At 39.3% G+C, this 21,799-nt stretch overlaps 1 protein-coding gene and 1 long non-coding RNA gene across 2 annotated transcripts in view; one reads left to right on the top strand and one right to left on the bottom strand.

The window, feature by feature from the left end:
• LOC127473698 (uncharacterized) overlaps nucleotides 1-3,614 on the bottom strand; it is a 901,041-nt gene extending 897,427 nt beyond the window's left edge. Inside the window, exon 1 of the long non-coding RNA XR_007905552.1 lies at nucleotides 3,331-3,614. This is a non-coding gene — a long non-coding RNA (uncharacterized LOC127473698). The remainder of the gene's footprint in view (nucleotides 1-3,330) is intronic.
• CPEB4 (cytoplasmic polyadenylation element binding protein 4) overlaps nucleotides 1-20,847 on the top strand; it is a 42,511-nt gene extending 21,664 nt beyond the window's left edge. The window contains exons 3-8 of the mRNA XM_051793562.1: nucleotides 9,119-9,292; nucleotides 11,649-11,738; nucleotides 12,233-12,351; nucleotides 13,214-13,328; nucleotides 13,520-13,701; nucleotides 16,430-20,847. Of these exons, the coding sequence (XP_051649522.1) occupies nucleotides 9,119-9,292; nucleotides 11,649-11,738; nucleotides 12,233-12,351; nucleotides 13,214-13,328; nucleotides 13,520-13,701; nucleotides 16,430-16,657 (908 nt within the window). The 3' untranslated portion in view covers nucleotides 16,658-20,847. The remainder of the gene's footprint in view (nucleotides 1-9,118; nucleotides 9,293-11,648; nucleotides 11,739-12,232; nucleotides 12,352-13,213; nucleotides 13,329-13,519; nucleotides 13,702-16,429) is intronic.
• The last annotated feature ends 952 nt before the right edge of the window (nucleotides 20,848-21,799 follow it).

The raw sequence follows: 21,799 nt of genomic DNA on the forward strand, positions 1-21,799 counted from the left end.
TAAATTGCGTTGAACCTATTATTGTACTTCAGGAACCCCAGGTTTAAATCTTGTGGTGTAAATCCAGCTCTTGCAAGTCACATGCAGGTGATTCAGTAAAGCACAGGCAGAATTCCTGGTGTGGGAATTGGTGGGATGGTGTAGGCAGATACCAGCAGCTCTCGGGGTGAAATGCTACGTATGAAGAGTCTGGGAACACAGTGATATGAACTGTGACTATGAATGGGAGATGTGGGAAGTTTTTGCACCTTTTCTATATGCTTTCATAAGTTGTTCAATAAATTCTATAATAGGTGTGATAAATTTTTTTGTCACTTAAAAAATACATTTTTTAGCATATGTCATCCCATCCTTCCCTTTCCTTCTGTCAGAAAGTCCATCATTAATATGTGTTTTGGAATTTACTGAAGTTACCACCTTTGAAGTAGTTTTGTGGCTGAGAAGCTGATTTGTGTAATGCTTTTCCTTCTCCCAGTTGCAAATTCTGCCTTCATTTTTAAATTTTAAAGTGAATGTAGTAACACTTTAAGTGTTCAAAAGATAAATGCTGCCAGTTATTCTATATCATAAATTGTAAGATGTATTGAGGCAAAAGATTGGATGTTTTTATAACTTCTTGTCTATTCTCCAGCAGTCATACATGAATATAAAATAAAGCTCAGTGCCACCAGCAGTAGGGTACCTGCTTTCCTGAAATACAGTATAATTCCAATGAACATGCAGTCTCCAGCTGAGGGTTGTGCTACATGATTTGTTCTTCTGCTTTTGGTTTCTTATCTCAGACCCTGTAGGGGTTCCTGGAGAAGAGAATGTTCAAATACATATGATATTTAAGGGTTTCACTTAAATTGATTTGCAGTATTGCACTGTAACATAACTGGAATTAGGGAAAAAATACTAATACCTTGTAGACAAAGCTGTAATTATGTTTAGGAATTGTTTAGGATTTATAGCAGGTTGGTTTAGGAGAGGATTTATTTGTATTTTGATAGCAAAGAAAACTTCAAAGTTGGCTTTGAAGCTTTTGTATTTTTGAGATGAAGGAGACTGTATTTGGTTTGTCACCTTTCAGGAGTAGTTAAGTGGTTGTTGAAATGTAGGAAAATCACGTCTTGAGGTTCAGCCCACATGGCCCTGTGTTAGTCTGACAGACCTGAGAGCATCAGCAGCAAAGCAATAATAGTGGTGGTGGGTTTTAAAGCCCTCACACAGACTGAATTTCATAGTTAACCTTTTTTTTCCCACATTTCCCCTTCAGACTTAGGCTTGAATTGTGGAGTCCCCATCCCTGGAGGTACTGAAGGAATGACTGGACTTGGCACTCAGTGCTCTGGTCTAGTTGAGAAGGTGGTGATGGGTCACAGGTTGGACTCGAAGATCTTGAAAGTCTTTTCCAACCTCAGTGATTCTGTGGTTCTGTAATTACATGCTGGAATCATGTCTAGGATTTTTTGTCTCAGTTGCCCAATCAAGTTCACTTGAGCTCCTGACAAAGGTGGATTTGCAGCTGGGCTGGGCTGGAGTGGCCGAGTTGGAAGCAGGTTGTGCCTTCTTGTCCCTGCCTGCCACTGCAGCTGGGACGGGCAGTGCATGAGAATCAGGGAATCCCACTGGAATTGTCAGGGTTGGAAGGGACCTCTGGAGATCATCCAGTCCAACACCCTGCCAAGGGAGGGTCACCAGGAGCAGGTGACACAGGAATGAGTCCAGGTGGGTTTGAAATTAATGCAGAGGGGGAGACTCCACACCCTCTCTGGGCAGCCTATAAAGAATGAGAGCCTTTAGTGTGGGGTTTTTTTTCCCCCAAAGATGATTCTTTTCTGACTATAACTGCACCATCTCTTCAGTGAGGCAGTTTTGCGTTAGGCAGATTAAAGTCCCAAGAATTTGAAGCTCATTGCACAAGGCTTGGGAACTGTAGTTTTCCCTTTGAGTATTTCTGAGCTTTTCTCCTCCTCCATCCCCCAGTTATTTGATGTATAAAGTTGTCAACACTCACTGTTAGCAGTTATTATGCTGAGAATCTGCTTTGTGCCATTCACTCAGATTCTACCTTTTTACCATGTGAACCCAATTAATTCAACATAATCACAGGTAAAACAGTGTTACTTACCAAATGATTGTGTAGGTAGATTCTCTCCAGGGTTTTTGAAGAAAAGAAACCTGTTTGCTTTTTGTTTGTCAGTTGTTTTGTGACAGTGACCTGTAATTTAAAATTAAAGATTCTAGTCAGACCTGTACTTGAATGCTGTGGAATAACACAAACTTCATTTTGTTACTGTTCTCGACAGAAGGAATGGTAAATACTTGTCTTCAGGCATCTGGCTTTACTTGAAATAAAGCATAATATTTGCAATCTACAATTGTACTCTTGTTTTTCAGCATTCATTTGGACATTTTGGACATAAACTAGAGCTATATTTCTTATAACATGCTTTAAAAAAATTTCTTTTTACATTGTATTTCTTTAAAAATGTATTAGGAAGAGAAATACAGGTTTTGGCATCTCTGCTGCCTAATTTTGCAGAATCAGTACTTCCAAAGGTGCAAATCCTTGATTTTACTCTGCAACCAGACTGAGGCTGCTTCGCTGATTTTATACTGGCTTTGACATTGCTAAAAGTGTGACAAATACACATTCTTCAGATGTATATATAGAGGTGCTTAATTTTCTTAAGGTTGTTTTAAGATTAAGAAAGTACTATTGGAATGTTTTTCATTCTTTGAAGTTTGGTAGTGTTTGAAATCTACCCAAAAAAGGGAATCTCTTATATTCCCTTTTAGTGGCTTACTTCGGAAAACAGTTTTTAAAACAGGAATCTCATTTGACAGTGTCAAAGATGGCTGTGAGTGTAAGGTGCAAAGGTCTGACATGGAATAAGTTCAGTGTCAGTGTAGATTTGTTAAAAATTTTGTTCAGTTTATTCTGTACTGATGGAATTTATGCTGGATCAGGTATCCTGAGTCGGTGCCACTCTCTACCATGCATTGGCTGTTGCTCCACAGTCAAAATATCATGTGCTTGGGAGAATTTGACTGGAATGAGATTAAGGGCTTGAACGGGGCAATTTTTTTGCACACAGGCACATGGCTCATGTTAACAGTCGTAGAACTGGAGCCTAATTCTTTGGTCCATACTATTTTAGAACTAAAATCAAAGAATGCATAAAAAAGAGTACCTTTTTTGCCTGCCTTTGAATCCCACAATGGTTTGGGTTAGAAGGGACCTTAAAGATCATCCCATGGACATGAATACCTTCCATCAAACCAGGTTGCTCCAAGCCCCTCCCAACCTGACCTTGGACACTTCCAGGGATGTGTCTGGGCAACCTGTGCCAGGGCCTCACCACCCTCACAGGGAAGAATTTCTTCCCAATATCCACTCTAAGCCTACTCTCTGTCAGTTTGAGGCCATTCTCCCTTGTCCTGTCACTACAGTCAGTCATCTGATTTCATGTTGAAAATGTCATCTAAGACTTCAGTTGTAAGGCTCCATTAAATAGAAAGAAATACTTTTGTGTATAATACAGGCAGATAAGATTTTTACGTTCTAATTTAAGAAACTATATATACCTCTCTGCAAAATATCTGTTTGGGTGTCTAAATTGCACCCTCATATAGAGATAATTTAACCAAAGGTATGTTAAAAATAGATGTTCTTTAGAATTTTTCTGCTCTTGGTTTGGTTAAGGAGATGTTTATAGAGATGTGAAATTGGGCTGGAGGTGACCTTATAGAACCTCTTTGTGAAATGTGCTCTTACCTGTGGTAGAAACATGTGATCCATGCATGACATCTGAAAGGCATTGTGAAACATGAAATGATGATAAAATCTCTCTCTTGAGTTACAGTCAACCCTACCTGCCCTCAGGGAGTAGTGAGGAAAAAGGTAGTAAAATATTACAGTTCATATTTTAATGGCCTTGTGCACAGCATTGTAAATCTTGCTATAATTGCAAAACATAGTTCAGTGAAAAAAAAAAAGTAAAAATAAGGCTTTGGTGTTGTAATGGCTAAACCAAATTGTATTTCAGTTATTTTTCTATAACTTAAAAGTAAAACTAAGGCAAGTGTAAATGTTTTCTTTAATAGATTCAACAGATATCTAGCTCACTTTCAGAAATAATCCTGTGGAACTTTGATGCTTCTGTTTCTGTAAAAGTTAAGTCCTAAGTGAAACAGAAAACAGCCCAGCAACAAGTCACCTTCCCTGCTTCTGCTTAGGGGCAGAAAATGCCTCTCAGAGTATGAACAGTTTGAGTGAAAGCTTGAAGCTATGTTTGGTGTTGGTCATATTTGCTTTTCAGTATAAGCAACTGGTCACCTAAGACCAGCTACCATTAATAATACAGAAAGGTTTCAGTATAAACAAAACCTTATTATACCCCTTTAAAAAAAAATCTGGATTCTTACACTTTTCTCTATTTATATAATATTTAACCATCAGCTGATGGTGGTATAGATATAAAATACACCTGAAATCACTCTGCAGGTGGGAACTCAGCAAGAACCAGGTGCTCAACCTGGACACACTTTGTGCAGGCCAAGCTTGTAGGAAGTTTGGGGTTCAGGATGTGATTTAAGATTCCTGCAGATATTTTTCATGCTTTTTCAGCACTGTCATTGGGATGTGGGATTATACACAACATCCTGACAGTCTTTTCAGTGCTTCCTGTAGAGGGAAGAAAGCTCAGCATATTTAATTGGAGGTATGTTAGACACAAAATATATTTTTTTTTTAAAAAACAAGGGAGAGAGGGAAATGGGCTCAAATGAAGAGAAGACACAAAAATTTGAGTGGGTTTCTTATTCATGATGTTCCTTAAAATGACAGACAGTAAAAGCAGTAGATTTTTGCAAAAGGTCATTGACTTTCTGCATGGCTTTATTTCTGACATAGAAAGGAGCATTGCAGGGAGGGCTGAGGCGACAAAGTAATTGTTATTAATGAGCAGATGAATTAGTTACACAAACACTTTGTGTTTTTTAGGTTTTGTAACATAATTGTTGCTGAAACATCTTGTGAGATAAGTAAATCTCTCCTAGGCCCTTTATGCAATTATTTGAAACACTGAAGAGATGGGAAAGGGAAAAACAGATCTGAGGAATCCAAACCAACTTTGTAGTTGTCTCTTTTAGGGGATGGTCATGTGTTGTGGTATCTTGAATTAAATCTTTTTCCGTGGTTGGTAGCATTTTAAGGCTTCATTTGTGTAGCAGCTGAGCTGGGTATTCCTGTAGCAAAGATTTTTCTTAATATGAAATTATGAAAGCCAGGGACAGAAAGGGTAACTCAGCTGCTTTCCTGGCTTGCCAAAAGAACATTCCTTCACTTCAATGCTGTTTGTATTTCACAAAGTTTCACATTGTGTGAAATTAATGGCGTGTGATGAACTCTGCATTCAGTGAGCAGAGAAAGTTTGTATCTGTGCTGTACTGGGGTAGTTTATAAACTGTGGCTCCTGAGAAATGTTTTGAACTGTCAGATGTTGGTATTTTGCGGGTTAGATGAAGCAAATGCAGAAAATAAGAAGCAAATTAGGTAGAAGAAAAAAAATCTTAGTATTTGGTTCTCAAAACCTCTTCAGTAGTATTTGGCACTGGAAATATGTCCTAGTTGGTGGCTGAACCTTTTTTTGTTGTTTTTGATTCTGGTAGAGCAGAAAAATCCTCTTGCCTTGAGTGCCACAGGTGATGAAGGTGTGAGGAGTCCTCTGACCTGAATGGTGGTCACAGATCCGCAGTGGGAATCGGGTCTGTGCTCCCTGCTCTGCTGCCAGGAGTGGGTGTACCGAGTGAAGGAGGCTGTGTGGTTTTCTTAGTAATTTAGAAACCACAGGCAGGATTTTTATGGCTTTATAGGCAGAGCTGGTTTTGAAAGTGCTTGATGTTCTCTAAAACGTGCAAAGGCTGCTGAGTTTTGTCAGGGATGCAGTAGGATTGTGATTGCTTTCTGTGAAAGAACCTTAAATTTCTGCTTTGAGGACTATACCAGCATCCTGGATTTGTATAATTCAAAATTACCATGGAAAAAATTATACTTGTAAAGGCTCTCAGCCTTTAAGATTCTCCCCTAAAACCTGTGCCTCAAGAATATGCTCCAGTCCAAAAACCGAGGCTTCATCATTTTGTGTTCTTGGTGTTGTAAGTACCTCTACCTGCAAAAGATCAGAGGAGTGAAATGATCTTACAGATGTTAAATAATCATGAAGTAAATTGGACTGATACAGTTTTTATTTTGAAAGAGGAAACGACTCCTGTATTGTTGTGGTTTACAAATATTTAAATGCTTAAATTGTCGGCCTTGGTTTTGAATGGGGAAGCAAAATAAAACACATGATGTGCTCAGAGTTTCTCATAGTACTTGCCAGGAGAATCCAAGTTTTGAAAACAGTTGGCCTACTTTCAGAAACAGATTTTAATGAGATTAAAAGAGAAAAAATGTGCAAGTTTGATTAGAAAGTTTGGCCGTGCTCTGACAATGGGTCCTGGAAGCCAGCACAGAAAATGTTGTGGTTTTTAGTGGTAGAATTGATTTGTTCTGAAACATGAAAAGTAGGAACCGGTGGGTAAATTGAATTATTCCAGTAAAGTGTACTGAGTTAATATGAGATAATCTGTACTGTTGTACACAGACTGCAGAGGGTCTGGAAGGCAATTTTAGTGGTCCAGACATTTTCTCCTTTGACTTGTCAGTATTTCAGCTGGTTATTTGCCAGTAATAACTTCACCAAGGATTTTGTGGGTTGTGCAAAGCTTTTACATCAACCTAATTTCAAAACAGAAAGTAACCCAATAGTCTTTCCCTTTCTTTCTGTTGGGGCTTTTCCTCCAGCTCAGATGAAGATCAGTGTTAGAGTATTCTGCAGCCTGGCAAGGCAGAGAACTTGGTGCATGAGAAAAGATCCATTTGCTTATAGGCACACACCTAGACATAGATTAAAATAAAGAAATAACTAAAAATTAATGTGCAAATTGAGGACTAAAATTGTTTTCAAAAAGTCTCTTTCATTATCCATATCCACTTTGTCAGTCTCCTGTCAATGTGTTTTATCAGTAAGTAACAGAGATGGTGTGAGGAAGTCATGGGGGGTGGGGGGCTCAGCTTGTGAACACCATTTTAAATGACCTGGATATGAAAAGGCTTGAGAATCACTGAGTCAGTATAAAGGCGATAAAACAAGGTCTTTTGGTCCTTATAACAATGATTGAAAGGCTGTTTTCTTTCTCATTTAACATGCAGCAAGGACATATGGGAGAAGGCGAGGTAACAATATTCCTATTTAATTTTCTAATGTTGACAATGTCTCATGGGAGAAATAACCTTAAGTTGTTACTAGAGGGCAAAGTCCAAAATTTAAGATGATAAAGGAGCAGTTTCACATAAATTTACATAGTCTGCATGCCATAAATCAACATTTTAACTGAAATAGGGAGTACTTGAGGCTGAAATGGTCACAGTTCTCACAGTGGACATCACCTGTATGATTTGTTACCCCGGGGGGCTGTGTTGCTGTTTGTGTGTATGTTATGAATGCCAGTGCTGGAGAAGTTTATTTTGGGTGCTGATGGAACATAGTCTATAGTGAATGTATGTCCTGCTGGGTTCAATAACCAGATCCTGCAAACGTGAGTGTTGAGTTACCCAACAGCAGCTGATGAACCTGAAAAGGCTGGCTAGGTCTGAGGAGTTGCTCCCTCCCACCAATACCTGCAGGACTGAGATCTTAAGACATGAAACAAATGACATGTGCAGCAGTTCATTAGGGAAAAGCAGTGTTTAAGTCAATATTACAGTATTTTTCTCAGAGCAGGAAGCCGGTTTGCCCAGCTACAGAAATAGGCCTGATTATATGTGAATTTTATTTTAATTAAAGGTGTATAAAATATTATTGAAATTGCAAATAAAGCAACCTGATCAAGCCTTTCATTTTTTTATTCATGTAAATTCTATGGACAGTGGATTTTATTATATTTTTTTTCTTTCACATTGTTAGCTGTTTGATTTTTTGCATGGCAAACGTCTGGATATTGGTCAAATTTTCTGTTCTCAAGATGTTTTCTTTTTTAAAATCAATTTCTTTCAAAGGAAGGCAGCAAGAGCAGGATAAATTAACCTCACCAGTACATTTCTGTGGTAGATTGTGATGAATCCTGAAAAAGCAGACATAGTATATCCCATCATAGGCAAAAGGAAATGTATCCTAAAGCTTGTAGCACACCTCATTGCTTACTTTCCCTATATATATTTATTCCTAAAATGCTCCTTAAATGAGTAGGAGTCTACTCAGTTTGTTGTGTAGCTCTTGAATACTGTAACTAAAGAGGGAATTCATGGAAGAGAACAGCAGGTGCTCTATTTATGATGTTATGCAATTGCATTTATAATAAAAGGATATTATTTGAAAGTAACAAATATTATTAGGAAATCTGTGATAAAGGATTACCATAGAGGGAAGCTGGACTGTGAGGGGAAGCTTACAACATTTTCTCCTAGAACAATTCCACTAACGGAACTCTGTCATAACATCAAAGTAAACTTGTAGGGGGGACAGTTTTCAGTCTTTGCAGTAAATGACAGTGGGTCTTCCTGTTTTCCTGTTATTTACAAGTGGGTGGTTTATGATATGCTTTGATATCAGTTAATTTAAATGTGTGATGTATTTAGCTGGTAGAATTCTTGTTTTCCCATTTGCACCATGAAATCGTATTGACTCACTGTAAGAAACTGTTCACTGGAAAATGTGATATATGGCTTGACTTGCTTATATTCCCTTCTCTTTTTACACTTGTTAAAAGAAGTCTAATTGGAAACATGAAATATAGAAAATGGACAACTTGAGCATCTGTTAGAAATACCAGTTTGTTTCAAGTCTGTCTTAGCAGCAGCGCAGTTATGAAGGAGGTAGGAAATAATGCATTTGAGCTGCTGAATGCTATTGAAAACCAAAAGGGTCATATGAAATTGAGAACATAACTGCTCGTTCAGAGGGCGGATTGCTCACAGTTCTGCTGATGCAGCAACTGGTGCATTTTTTCCAATTATTTAAACAGTGTGTGCTTTGTTCTGTTAGTATGGTTTTTTTTTCCTGTTTTTTTTTTTTAACCCCCTCTTCAGGTCAGTCTTCACTGTTTCCAATGGAAGACGGCTTCCTGGATGATGGACGTGGGGATCAGACTCTGCACAGTGGTTTGGGATCACCTCACTGCTTCTCCCACCAGAACGGAGAGCGCGTGGAGCGATATTCCCGGAAAGTCTTTGTTGGGGGACTGCCACCGGACATTGATGAAGGTACACCCAGAAAATCTCACCCAGAAAAGCTGCTTCTGCCTTAATGGCAAAACTGGGGTGTGAAACCTTTTGTCTGTTAGCTCAGGAATGATTGTTTTCCAAACTCTTTGATACGGAAATGGATCTTTGCATTTACCACTTGCAGTCTGTGCCAAATGTGAGATAATTCAGGTCAGTTTAGACTGTAGGGTGTTTCTGCCATTGAAGAAGAAAATCACGTTGCCACACATTTACCTGACTTCAGCAGTATGAAAAGTATAAAAGTGCAAAAATAAACAAGCAAATATCACCTGTTGAAACTCCGAAATCCATTGCAATCATTTTACAGGCCCCCGAAGTCAGTAGTAAGAAAAGTATTGCTCAGGGTTCTACAAAATGTATATAGGACAGTAAGTCCTAACTCTCTGTTTGGTTGCTCATGTGTAGCTGTTGAGGTTGTTTCCAGCAGTGCTTGTGTCCTGTGGTAGCTTCAAACATGTGCGTGGTGAGAACCCAGCCAGGAGTGAATCTGTGCAGGGGCATCCCGTGAGGCACCAGGAATTTGTGGTGGGTCCATCAGACAGACACAGGTGGCAGAACATTGCAGTTGTTATTAAAAAAAAAATAAAAAAAGTCATGCACACATGTCGTAAAGCTTTGTTTCACCAGAGCTCTGTGTTCTGTATGTCTGAGTGTGCTGGGATAGTGGTTAAAAGAAATGCAGGAATAAATCGGAGAAGTTGCTTTTTTTTAATCACAGAATTGTTTTAATTATGTCAGAGAGCTCATAATGTGTGGCAGTGTGCACTGCTGTGACATGGCAACCTGAATTTCACGTCAAACATTAGAGCTACTTTATTATTAAAAGGTCAAATATAACATGGTGTTTACAAGAGGAAAAATGACCTTGTTGTCTCTCTTTCTTTGTTGTTGTTGTTTGGGTTTTGCTTGTTTCTTAACTTTGTCACCTTTGTGAGTTTAAAAGCAGAGGAGTATGTCAATATTTTGGTCTCTGGACCCCAAATATTGAAGAACAGGATCTTCCTGTACCACAAGAGTGACTTGAATTTCCAAGTTGCTTCTGTCAGGGCTCATCCTGTTAACTGCACGAGTGTGAAGTAGAATAAGGAGTATCCAGTTTAAAATCTGCACCACAGTTGAATTTTTAAGGTTTTTCTGATCCTGTTTCTAGAATGCATTTCATGTATGTGCTTTGACATTAAATTTGGGTTAAGTGCTGCTCTGAACTGAGATTAATTTTAAGAATAGATATGTAGTGCAAGCAGTGTTCTTCTTGGTTTCTATCTTCATTAGTGTGTAACCCTGACACACAATGTTGCTGGAGGTGTTCCTGAGGATCTGAAGGGCACAGAGAACCTTGTCAGTCACTGTTTCATTAGCAATGTCATCAGATTGTGTAACCAAACTGAAAAAGACATAATTGGCAATGCCTTTTCAGCTTTCTAACTGCATGTGATGGTGAAAATCTGCTAAAATGTGTATTAGGAACCCCCACAGTGGTGGTACAGAAAGATGGTACAGAAGCAGAGTAGAGCTGAGCAGTTGCCAGCTTAGGTGATGCTCCAGCAATGTGAAGTTTATTCTTTTTGTTTCAGTTTTTGAATGAAAAATTTATGTCCAGAGAGCTTTAAGTGGTGCTGGTTCAGCTGTGTCTGTGGAGAAGGAAAAGGGAATAATTACTCAAATTCAAGAACAAAATCCCATGTAGAAGGCTTCTGTGGAACTAGCATATGCAAATTTCTACCAGGAATCTGAGGTCAAGGGCAGAATTGAAATGGATACAAGAATTGCTCCTTGCTCCAGTAACATGTTTTTGCCATTTCACCTATAAAATTCCATAACTGTCCTCCAGGTTCACTCTGCTTTAGTTTGAGGCCAAGCTCAGATGGTGTGTGCACATATGGCACTGGCATGTGATGGGAACAGGCATGGCTGGGTCTTGGGATAGGCCCTTTATTTGTTTCCAGTCCTCCACAATTATATTGGCAGAGCTGATTGCTTACTAGCAAGTCAGCAAATTGCCTCTAAACTCTGTGGGAGAATAGCTGAGGCTGGATTGTTATAACTGTATAGATGGAGGGACTCCATTCCTGCAAATTAGTGGGTTATGAACTTGTATTTGTAATTAAAAATAGAAAGAAAAACCTGATATTTGGTCTGTCTTGTTTCACAACGGGTGTTCTCTTGTTGTAAAGATTCCTCATCAGCTACTGATCATTGCTTTGAACAGCTGAACCTTGAGGGTCACAGAATGTTTGTTTATAGGATGAAGCTACCTGAAATCAGTGTTCTTCAGATGTCTTAAATTCAATTTATTTTGATTTAAATTCATGCCTTTTCCTCTCTCCTGTTACAGATGAGATCACTGCTAGCTTTCGTCGCTTTGGACCTTTGATTGTAGACTGGCCACACAAGGCAGAGAGCAAATCTTATTTTCCTCCTAAAGGTAAATAACTGAAAACCAACAGCATATGAGCATTTCAGAATAATTTTTCTTTATAAGACTCCATTTTAGACAAGACTGTTTTTACAATGACACAATGTTTAGGGGAAAAAAATCCAAACAATTAGTCCTTGGGATTGTTATAAACTGGTGAAGTTTAGAGTGTGGCTTTGCAATTATTATTCACTAAAAGAACTCTTCCTTAGCTTCCTGTTTTTATTTTATTCCATTTTGCTTTTTCTCCCCCTGTTGTTCTTCATTTTTAACCTAACCCTAAATAGTTCTTTAAAGGGACTAAATGGCTTCCACAGAAGCTGGGAAAGATTTTGTCTCTTATATGATCAACCAGAGGGCTGTAAATGTGTGAGAGCACCTTGAAACTCGTCCCTTGCTGTGTGACAGTGTGATGACATGGTGTCAAGCATAATTCTGGGTTAAATTATTATCCTATAGGCAAATAGGCAAAACCAGTTATGTGCCTGTTTTCCCTTTGGTAGGATATGCATTTTTGCTGTTCCAAGATGAAAGCTCTGTGCAGGCACTGATTGATGCATGTATTGAAGAAGATGGAAAGCTCTATCTCTGTGTTTCCAGCCCCACTATCAAAGACAAACCGGTAGGTGGAATTGTCAGGGCCTGCACAATTCCTGGGTGATAACCAAAAACTGGCCTCTTCAAATGCATCTTTTCTGTCTTCAGAATGTTAGTGTTTAAAATTTTTAAGATGTCAAGTTAAGTTTTCAAAGAGAAGATACCAACTTACTTATTTTTGAACTAGACATGAAATTTTTTAGTCTAGTTACAATGCATATTTTGGTTAGAAAAAGATGTGTTTCCAGACAGGTATTTTATGCTTGTTATTGATGAAAATGTAGAATTCATAATGTCTTTGAGTGTTGTAGGTAACATGTTTCGACAGAGACAAATCCTAAAAAGCACAGTGTCGCATTGGAATATAAATTATTAGTACAAATGGCTTGGGGGCTGATGCAAGCTTGTTAAGAGTTTGGAGGGAATTCTGCTGTATTCCTGTGCTTCAAATTTGGCCAGCTGTAGACAAATATAAAGCAGCATAGTAAATAAACAGGCAACTCTGAAGCCTGTTGCATTGAGATAAGGCTGGTCTAGTGCTCACATTTGGCTGGGACAATATGAGCAGGGTAGATCTGTGAGCACCAGGGGGGAGTTGTACAGAGCAGTTCAGTCATGATTAAGTAAATGTGTAAGTAGAGGGTGAGCTTTTTTTCCCAGAAATTTGGGTAACAGGGAAGTGTTGAAATTCAGTATGGTCAAATGGTCTGTCTTAAGAGAGCTTATTACCACTTCATTTTGAGAAATGATTGCTGAACAAGTAGAAACTGAGTTTACAAAGTACGGCTGTTTAAGAAGTTTTCTTCTTTGTAGGACACTGTTTTAGTTTATATTACTGAGATACTTTGAATTGTGAATGGTTAAAAAAAAAGGCTTTTTGTCCATAGGTTCAGATCCGGCCTTGGAACCTTAGTGATAGTGATTTTGTTATGGATGGTTCACAGCCTCTTGACCCAAGAAAAACCATTTTTGTTGGTGGTGTTCCTCGGCCTTTACGAGCAGGTACACACTGCGTGTTCCACTGGGCATGTTGGATGTGCAGCCTCGTTTGGGGAGCAGTGGGGGAAACGAGCGTTTCAGCAAGGGAATATTAAGTGGGGGATGTGAACACAACTGGACCGATCGATTTGATGCTCTTGGAAAAAAAACCCTGCCAATTCTACAGCGCCGTTTGCTTTTCCTTTGTGGTTTAGTGGAGCTGGCGATGATCATGGACCGGCTGTACGGAGGGGTGTGCTATGCTGGAATCGACACAGACCCCGAGCTGAAGTACCCCAAAGGAGCTGGGCGGGTTGCATTTTCTAATCAACAGAGTTACATTGCTGCTATCAGCGCTCGCTTTGTTCAGCTGCAGCACGGAGAGATTGATAAACGGGTAAGGGCCGCGCTCCTCGTTCCGCGCTTCCTCTGGAAACGCTCTTCCTTGTAAACGTGTCGCTGCGGAGGCTGTAAATGTTAGATCAGATTAACTGCATATTTAGGGCTGGATTGTGCCACTTAGATACAACACGGAATAAAGATGAAGGAGTGGTACAGAGCTGCTGGTTCTGGAACGTGGGAGGCAACTGTGAAACAGACTTTCTCGAATTGCTGAGCACAGTGGGAAGCGTGTCAGCTGCCTTGCCCTTTTATAAGAATATTGCACTCATCATATGCTCCCACTGCAAGTATTTGTAGTGTTTGTGTAATGCAGGGAGTGAGGTATCTGCCAAAGATGGAGCAGTTCTTACTCCTGCTCTGCATCTTTTGGGAGAAGGGCAGAACCACCCCAGGGTTACACAGTGTGTGCTGCGTGTCCAAGACCATCATGGTAATGCCTTTTAAACTTGTTTGTGTGCATTGCAGCCTCACAGTCATCCCACACAGCTTGTGTAAAGGCTGTGTTTTATTCCCTATTTTTTTAAATCAGAGAAATATGCCAAATGGATCTGCAGTTTGCTTCTGCCCTCTTCTTCATCTCTATAAAATGTACCTGCCAGTTACAGTGATCTTCAAACCACAATTCTGAGAAACTCAGATGCTCACATCTCCTGTTCTGTCTAATTCATCCTTTGTCCCTGGATTTTTCCTACATGACTGTCACTACTGATCTTAATTTTATAGTTAATACAGCGGAAACCCTCCAAACTTGGCTGATTAGCTCATTATCATTTCACTCCTGCTTTGGCTATAAAGCTTGGGTAGAAGAATTGTAACAACAATTTGACTGTGGGCCTGTGAATTGGAATGTCTTTGTTCTAATCTTGGCTCCGAAATAAGTTCTGAACAGCTTTGAACAAATAATTTGGGCCGCCCTTGTGCAACTTGTGCTTGCATAAGCAGACACTTGGGTGAATAGGTCCATTGAAGCTGGTGGGACTACAAATTTAAGTAAGTACTTGTGAACTCTAGCAAAGATTTTGCAATCCATTTCCCCTTCCTTCTCTCCTCCCACTCTCCTTATTTCCTCATTTTTTTGTGTAGTTCAGAACAAATGTGTGGAGATAAGTGCTCAGAGGATTCATTGTAGGAGGGATTGGGTGCATGAGGAAGGTAAAAGTACAACAGTGGCAATGCAGCTTTTTATTAATAAGGTACTATTTATTAAGAATTTTCTAATAATATTCTTCTGTAAAAATAAAAACAAAATTAGTAACAATAAGGGATTTCCTGTAAAATTAGGCAAGGAGGTGCTGCTAAAGGGTGTGCCCTCACAGAGATAATGCAAATGAAGTGTTCAGTGGCCTGCACTGCTGCCAAGTGCTGCCACCCTAAGTGGACCTGATGAAGCTTTTTCTCTGGAGCTGGGAAATCTCTCTGTAACCAGCTCAGGGAGCAGTTACAGCTCCTATCACACTCTGAATAAATGTGCTGAGGACACCTGTGCTGTGGTTTGGCCTCTGAAGGTGGCTGAGCAGAGGTAACAGAGCAGAATCACCACGTGAAGGAGGCCTGTGTAGCACTTGGAGAAGCCAACACTCCTCAATCCATTCCCAACCTCACACTACATAGCAGACTAGGGGATGGAGAATATTTGTCTGCTTCTGCTCTTCTACAAATTCATTCTTCTGAGCTGGCACAAAGGGGTTTTGGGAAATGCAAGTTGAGCACTGGAAGAGGAGAAAAACTGAGGTCATTAAAAAGGCTGCTGTGCTGTTTCTAAGTAGCTTATATTTCCTGTAAGCACAAATGACATCAAGCTACTTAAGTCTGGACTGTGATAAAATCGAGTAAGTTTTAAAACACAAGAACTTGTGAATGTCCTTATTTGACTGAGGTATTTCAGAGGCTTGTGAGGTGCAGAGAGGAGCAGCCCGGGGGCAGATGCAGAGATAACAGTAGAGATACCAGTTGAAGTCTGGATGTTTGAAAATGTTTGTGAATACATCTAATTAAATGGGCTTCAGAGAAGGGTCACAAACACTTCTAGAGCAGGAAGTTGTACCTATATTTGTTTCTGTTGCACTGAATTACAGCCCATCACCTGGCCCTTAATGCCAACAGCGTAGGCGGGAATCAGTTCCCTGTTAAGCTTCTCATTGTATCCCAACAAGATCAGGTGGATTTCCTTTGCTGAGAGGACTAAGTCATGGAAAAAAAATACAGACATGAGCTATTTATTTAGATAAAAAATGACTTTTTTTAATGTTGGGAACTCCGACATTGCAATTTGCAGACCACATGCATATTTAATCTGCAGTTACAGTGTTGTATAGTTTCCATTCCTGCCTGAATGGGGAGGATCTTAATTGGGCATCACCATGTTTAAAAATAACCCCTCAGGATTTTCCAGGGGTTTGATGGCAGTCTGTGTATCAGCAATAGGTTGATTGGGCCTTTCTATAAATCAGTGACAGCATGTGTGATGCTGATGGTCAGCATTGGTTTCTGGGTTTTTTTTAAGGATAGGGACTGGGAGCAGAACTGTTCTCAAGTGACTGGAGTTTTGGGTGTTCAACAGCCATGATCGTGTGTAATCAGGGCGGAAATTCTTGAGTGTAAACTCCCTGCTACAGAACTCTGATGGCCATCCTGCTACAACACAGAGAGTAGGTGCTGTGGAATTGTCCTTGTCTACATTGTAATTAAGCACTGTGAACTTTCTTCTCGTTTTCTGAACGCAGGTGGAAGTTAAGCCATATGTCTTGGATGATCAGCTCTGTGATGAATGTCAGGGGGCCCGTTGCGGTGGGAAGTTCGCTCCGTTTTTCTGTGCTAACGTTACCTGTCTGCAGTATTACTGTGAATATTGCTGGGCTGCTATCCACTCACGCGCTGGCAGGGAGTTCCACAAGCCCCTGGTGAAGGAGGGAGGAGATCGCCCGAGACATATTTCATTCCGCTGGAACTAAAGGATCACTGCAGTGCTCATTTGCAGGCCTCCAATTAAGTGCACTCTTCTGTTCTCCCGACTGCCCCCAGCCCTCCCCGCCCTGTCTCTTACTCACACAGCATGTCCTTTTGTAGTAGTCTGTAATTTAACAATAGTATAATGAAAGAATTACCTATAATATGGGTATTTTATAGAACCTTGTCATTGAAAACTGTATTGGGAACTCCTTTTCGTATCGATAACATGTTGCAAGTGAGTTGCATTCTCTTGTCTTTACTACCGAGAGAACACTTAATTTCCTGCAACGTTTTCTTAGAGGAGAGAAAAATATTAAGAAAAGAGAATTGAAACAATAGAGTATTTTGGTTTTTTAATTAAATTATTGTTAATAAAGAACATAATAATACTTTTATTAAATAACCATGTAACAATAACACTATCAGTCTGTTCTGACACTTTTCCCCCAGGGAAGCCTGTTTTTGCCTCTCTTTTTTGTTTGGACTTTGGATTTTTCCAGCAACAGATGAAGTTAGCATTTACCTACCAACAGGAAAGAGCATGTTTAAAGCAACAAAAATGCATGAGCAAAGTTGAAGCAGCGCTATAATAATGATTTTATTTTTTTTTTTAAATCTCTTAAGGGTTTTGAGGCTGAAATTTTAGCTCGGTGTGTATCTGACCGTGCCTCTGGCTACCACCCGCATCCAAATTACTAACGAGATAGGCAGAGCTTACTATATTTTCATCAAAATGATTACATTTTAAGAATTCCTGAATGTAAAAGTTGAGTAAAGTTACTACTGAGGGGGGAGTGCACTTTTTTTTTTTCTTTGAGAGAACTCAATTGTCTGGTTACAACCCTAGATATTCTACCAAAGCTAGAGTAATGACAACTAGTGAACTGGCATTTCCTCTCCTGAAGGATAAATATATAGATTTTATTTTTGATGGCTATATATAACTCTATATCCTAATATACTAACATTCATCAGGGGCCAGCTTTTGCTCTCCATTTTGACGTGAAAAAGTAGAAAACCTAAAGATACCTCAAGGATATCACTGATTTTTACTGAAGTTTTGATATTCCATTGTGGCACACAAACTCAAATTGGCTGTTTATTGGTTTCCCATGTAAAGTTAGTTTAAAATCCCCTCAAATTTATCGGTAACAGACGGCATGAACTGAAGGAGTTTTAAATCTTGTTTTGCACTATTTTCTGAATTTGTGCATGGAATGGTGCAAGTGTGCACACACCTTTCTTACTCTTCCTGTAGAAGGATCCCAGCTGAGATTCCACCTGTTCAGAACTAACTATGGGGAGATAAAGACACGCAGGTGTTTGAAGTGCCAACCTTGCGAAGTTAATGCCGGCTTTATTGTAACTGAGTTGTACCTTGAGAAGCATTAACCCAGTCCATGTGAGCTGTGCAGGGGGTTAGTTTGAAATAGTCAAATGAAGGAGTAGTTCTGAAAATTATTTTTATTACCTTTGAACTAATTCCCTGGCCAACTTCTCAAATGATGATGTAGCAGTGTGCAAATGAACTGATTTATTGGCAATCTTCTGAGTGGCCTGGGACTATCCCAGAGTCTCCCAAACCAAAGACTTGCCTCAGCACTGCTTGGAAAACATCTGCTCTGTTAAAAGCCCTCGTGGGCCCCCCTCATCCCCTTCCCCCAGCCCCGATTATCTGTATGAGAAGCAGTTTTTATTTTCAATACAGGCTTTAATGAACTTATACCTTACCAAGTTCCAAAGGTCAAAATGGAGACATTTGCTGTCTACTAGTCAAGTATAGCAAGGGAGCTGCTTTTACTGAAATCCCTGAAAATATTGACAACAGTAATGCAAATGCAGAGTGCTCTTGTGTAGATTGTCAGGGACTTTTTTTTCTCTGAAGTACATAATTATAGTTGGAATGTTCCTTTAATTTTTTTAATGCTTGTAGGTGGCTTGGGGTGTGCTATTGTGCCGATCCTACCCAGCAAACAGGTGAGGTGGGTTTCCATTACAAGAAATAACACTGTTTGAGAACTAGCTTTGAATAATAATTTTTTCCCTTTGTACATGACCTGCTGAATTTCGGTACAGTGTTTTTGTAGCTAACTTATTTTGTCATGCACATAATGTATATTTGTTATGCACTACTTTTGTATATCTTGTTTTTCCAACAGTGAGCATTTTTAGGCACACTTTTCACTGACGGGATATCTCTTTATGCAATACCTCAATTTTTCATATTGCAAAGAGTAGCTTTTTGTACTTTTATTACTGAGAGATCTTCATATACTTCATTTTTTAATATAAATAATTTTAATAAATTTTATTTTCTTATATTCTGCTTTTTATACATTTCAGTGCTCTGCATACATTTTGAATTATGGATGTTGTGCACTGGCAATGCTATTTTAGAATCTGCAGAGAAAAGAAAGCATGTTGCTTAAACATCTTAGCCCAGCACCAGGTATTTGGTGTACATATAATTTAAGAAATAGTATATGTAAAGTTGAGAATTAAAGAAGAAAAGCATGAAAGTGACAAATGACACTTGTCTTTAGACCCATGAAATTTAAATGCATAAATATAGTGTAGAAATTTAAAAGTCAAGAACCATCAAAATTGTCTACCGCTTCTTACTGAGTTTTTAAAAATTATACACAAATGCAGACGTTTTTGGTGAATGTTTAGCCATTTTTATTATTAATAAAGAATCGATGTTAGGTGTTTGATGCAGAAATGTGTCTGCTCTTTTAAATTATATTTAAAGAATAAAAGAGAGCCTGCTGGGTGGCAGGCATGTAATGTTAGTATGCATGACTAATGTAAGAAATTGTTATTCTACTAATATTCACTTGTGATTGTGTGACAAGCGTGTTTACAGATCCTTTGGTTACACTTCGATTTACAGGGCATAAACAATTATATACATTACTCTGTGCTTCAATAGTGATGACATGTCCTTCTGATTCCATGGGGTTTGTGGTTTTGGGGTTACCATGTAGCTCCAGACGTGATTAACGTGTAATTAGGTACCAGTCGTGGGGCGTCCCTTCGATGAGCAGCAGGGTTGGGGAGCGTGGAGTCGGATCCCCCTGGCCTGGCACCGCCCAGGCACTTCCAGTGTAGTTACAGAGTAATTACATGGTTATTTTTGCAATGTAAAATAAAGTGTTTCTGATTATTTTATATGTAAAGGAACCCCACTGCCCCGTGCTTTTTGGTATAGTCTCTACTTCTCCATACACAGACCTCTGCAGAATGCAAATTTCAACCTTGCAGTGACTGAATTTAGCGTTTTATAAGGATGCTGTTGGAAAGACTTGATAATTCACCCCTTGTGTTTTTGAAGAGTTAAAACCTTCTGTTCAAAGGTGATTTAAAACTTGAATGTGATGAATTGTGGCAAGTTAACTTCAAGTTATGTGCAATACCTATTTCAGACTTCTGGAAGATCTTTGCAGTGTAATTCTTTGTTTTTAATTGCAGACATTTAAAAATGTCATTTTCTACTGTTCTAGTAAATCCTCTTTCTTGCTGGTGTTTCTAAAGAAAAGAATCAGAAATCAATCTTTCTACTAATGTAAATTTGAGATTATTTTTAAAAAAAATGGAATAAAAGGTTTTGGTCATTTGCTTTATTTTATTATCTTATTTTAAAGCTACTGTGATAGCATTGTAAGAATTGGGACAATATTGTATTCAACTGTTTTATTTTTTATATTTTTAAATTTTAAAGTATAATTAGTTTTTATAATTTTCATCAGATTTTTTGTTATATTTTTTGGAAGTGAAACTTTTAGCAAGTGGGTGTCTAGTTTTTACTAATCCCTAATATGTTTTTCCCCCAATGTATTGCTCATATTATCAGAAGGAAAAGTTATTTAAGTATGTCAGTTAATTGTACTACTTGGCTGAATTTCCATATAGTTTTTACTGTGTATGGGGAGGTTGTAGTATTTATTATAGCATTTTAAATAAGGGTAATTCATTTTTTATTAAAGTCATTTTCACGTTTAAGTTCATATTTTTGTATGTTCTACTCTAAGTTATATAACACAAGTTACTTTTTTTAAAGAGTTCATTTGTTGAAGTGCTAGTGAAAATTAATGTTATTAAATAGTTTGCAAATGACTATTTATACCAGTATGCATATAATTTTTAAATATTTGTAATGTGAGATGTTGAATGAATAAAACTTTTAACTCAATGTTTCTCCTTAACCTTTTTATTTTGATCTTCCTGTAGACACTTGTTCCTTTGTGGCTGAGGCTCGTGGGGCTTGGGGACGTGATTTTGACAGAGGTTACGGTGCGTGTGTGGCTGTGTGAGGTGAAAAGGGCTTTAGGGGAAGTTCTGGTGCCCTGCTCTGGTCACAAAAGTGCAGTGAGGTTTCCTTGGGGAGAGGAAGGAGGGTGAGAGATGCTGAGAGCCCCGAACGCTGCACCCAGTCAGTACCAAATCCATGGGCAGAGCTGCGCACTGGGAAGGGCTGTGTCTGGGGGGCTGTAGAGCTGCTCTCTGTTGAATCAGGCTCTGAGAACCCTCTCTACTGCTTGGGTCCATGTGCTGCATGCTAAGTGTTTAATTTTGTGAATTTGGTGCTTCTTGAGTGTTCAGTAGAAACCTCGTGGAGCTTTGGAAAAGCCTTTCAGCAGTTCCAGCACTGCCCTTCCTGTTCTTTGCACAGCCTTAAGTGTGTCAGCCTGGCCAGGTAATTGTAGTTGGGTCACTTGTTTGTGCTCAGTGTTCTCTGCAGCTCATCCAGAGAGGTGAAACCCAAAACACAGCTGGGAAATCCAGGTAACTGGGCAGGTGACTGTTCAGTGAGGAGAGAACCCCTTAGGCACAGGTAGTGCCAGAATGGTTTGGGTTGGAGGAGACCTTAAAGATCATCTTGTTCCAACCCCCTGCCATGGGCAGGGACACCTTCCACTATCCCAGGTTTCTCCAAGCCCTGTCCAACCTGGCCTTGAACACTCCCAGGGATGGGGCAGCCACAGCTTCCCTGAGCAACCTGTGCCAGGGCCTCACTACCCTCACAGGAAAGAATTTCTTCCCAATACCTAATCTAACCCTCCTCTCTGTCAGTGTGAAGCCATTCCCCCTTGTCCTGTGCTCCAGGCCCTTGTGAATAGTCTCCAATTTCCTTGTCAGCTCCC

The sequence above is a fragment of the Manacus candei genome, unplaced genomic scaffold (genome assembly GCF_025592945.1).
Source record: "Manacus candei isolate 608988 ecotype Guabito, Panama unplaced genomic scaffold, ASM2559294v1 h1tg000037l, whole genome shotgun sequence".
Classification (NCBI taxonomy): domain Eukaryota; kingdom Metazoa; phylum Chordata; class Aves; order Passeriformes; family Pipridae; genus Manacus; species Manacus candei.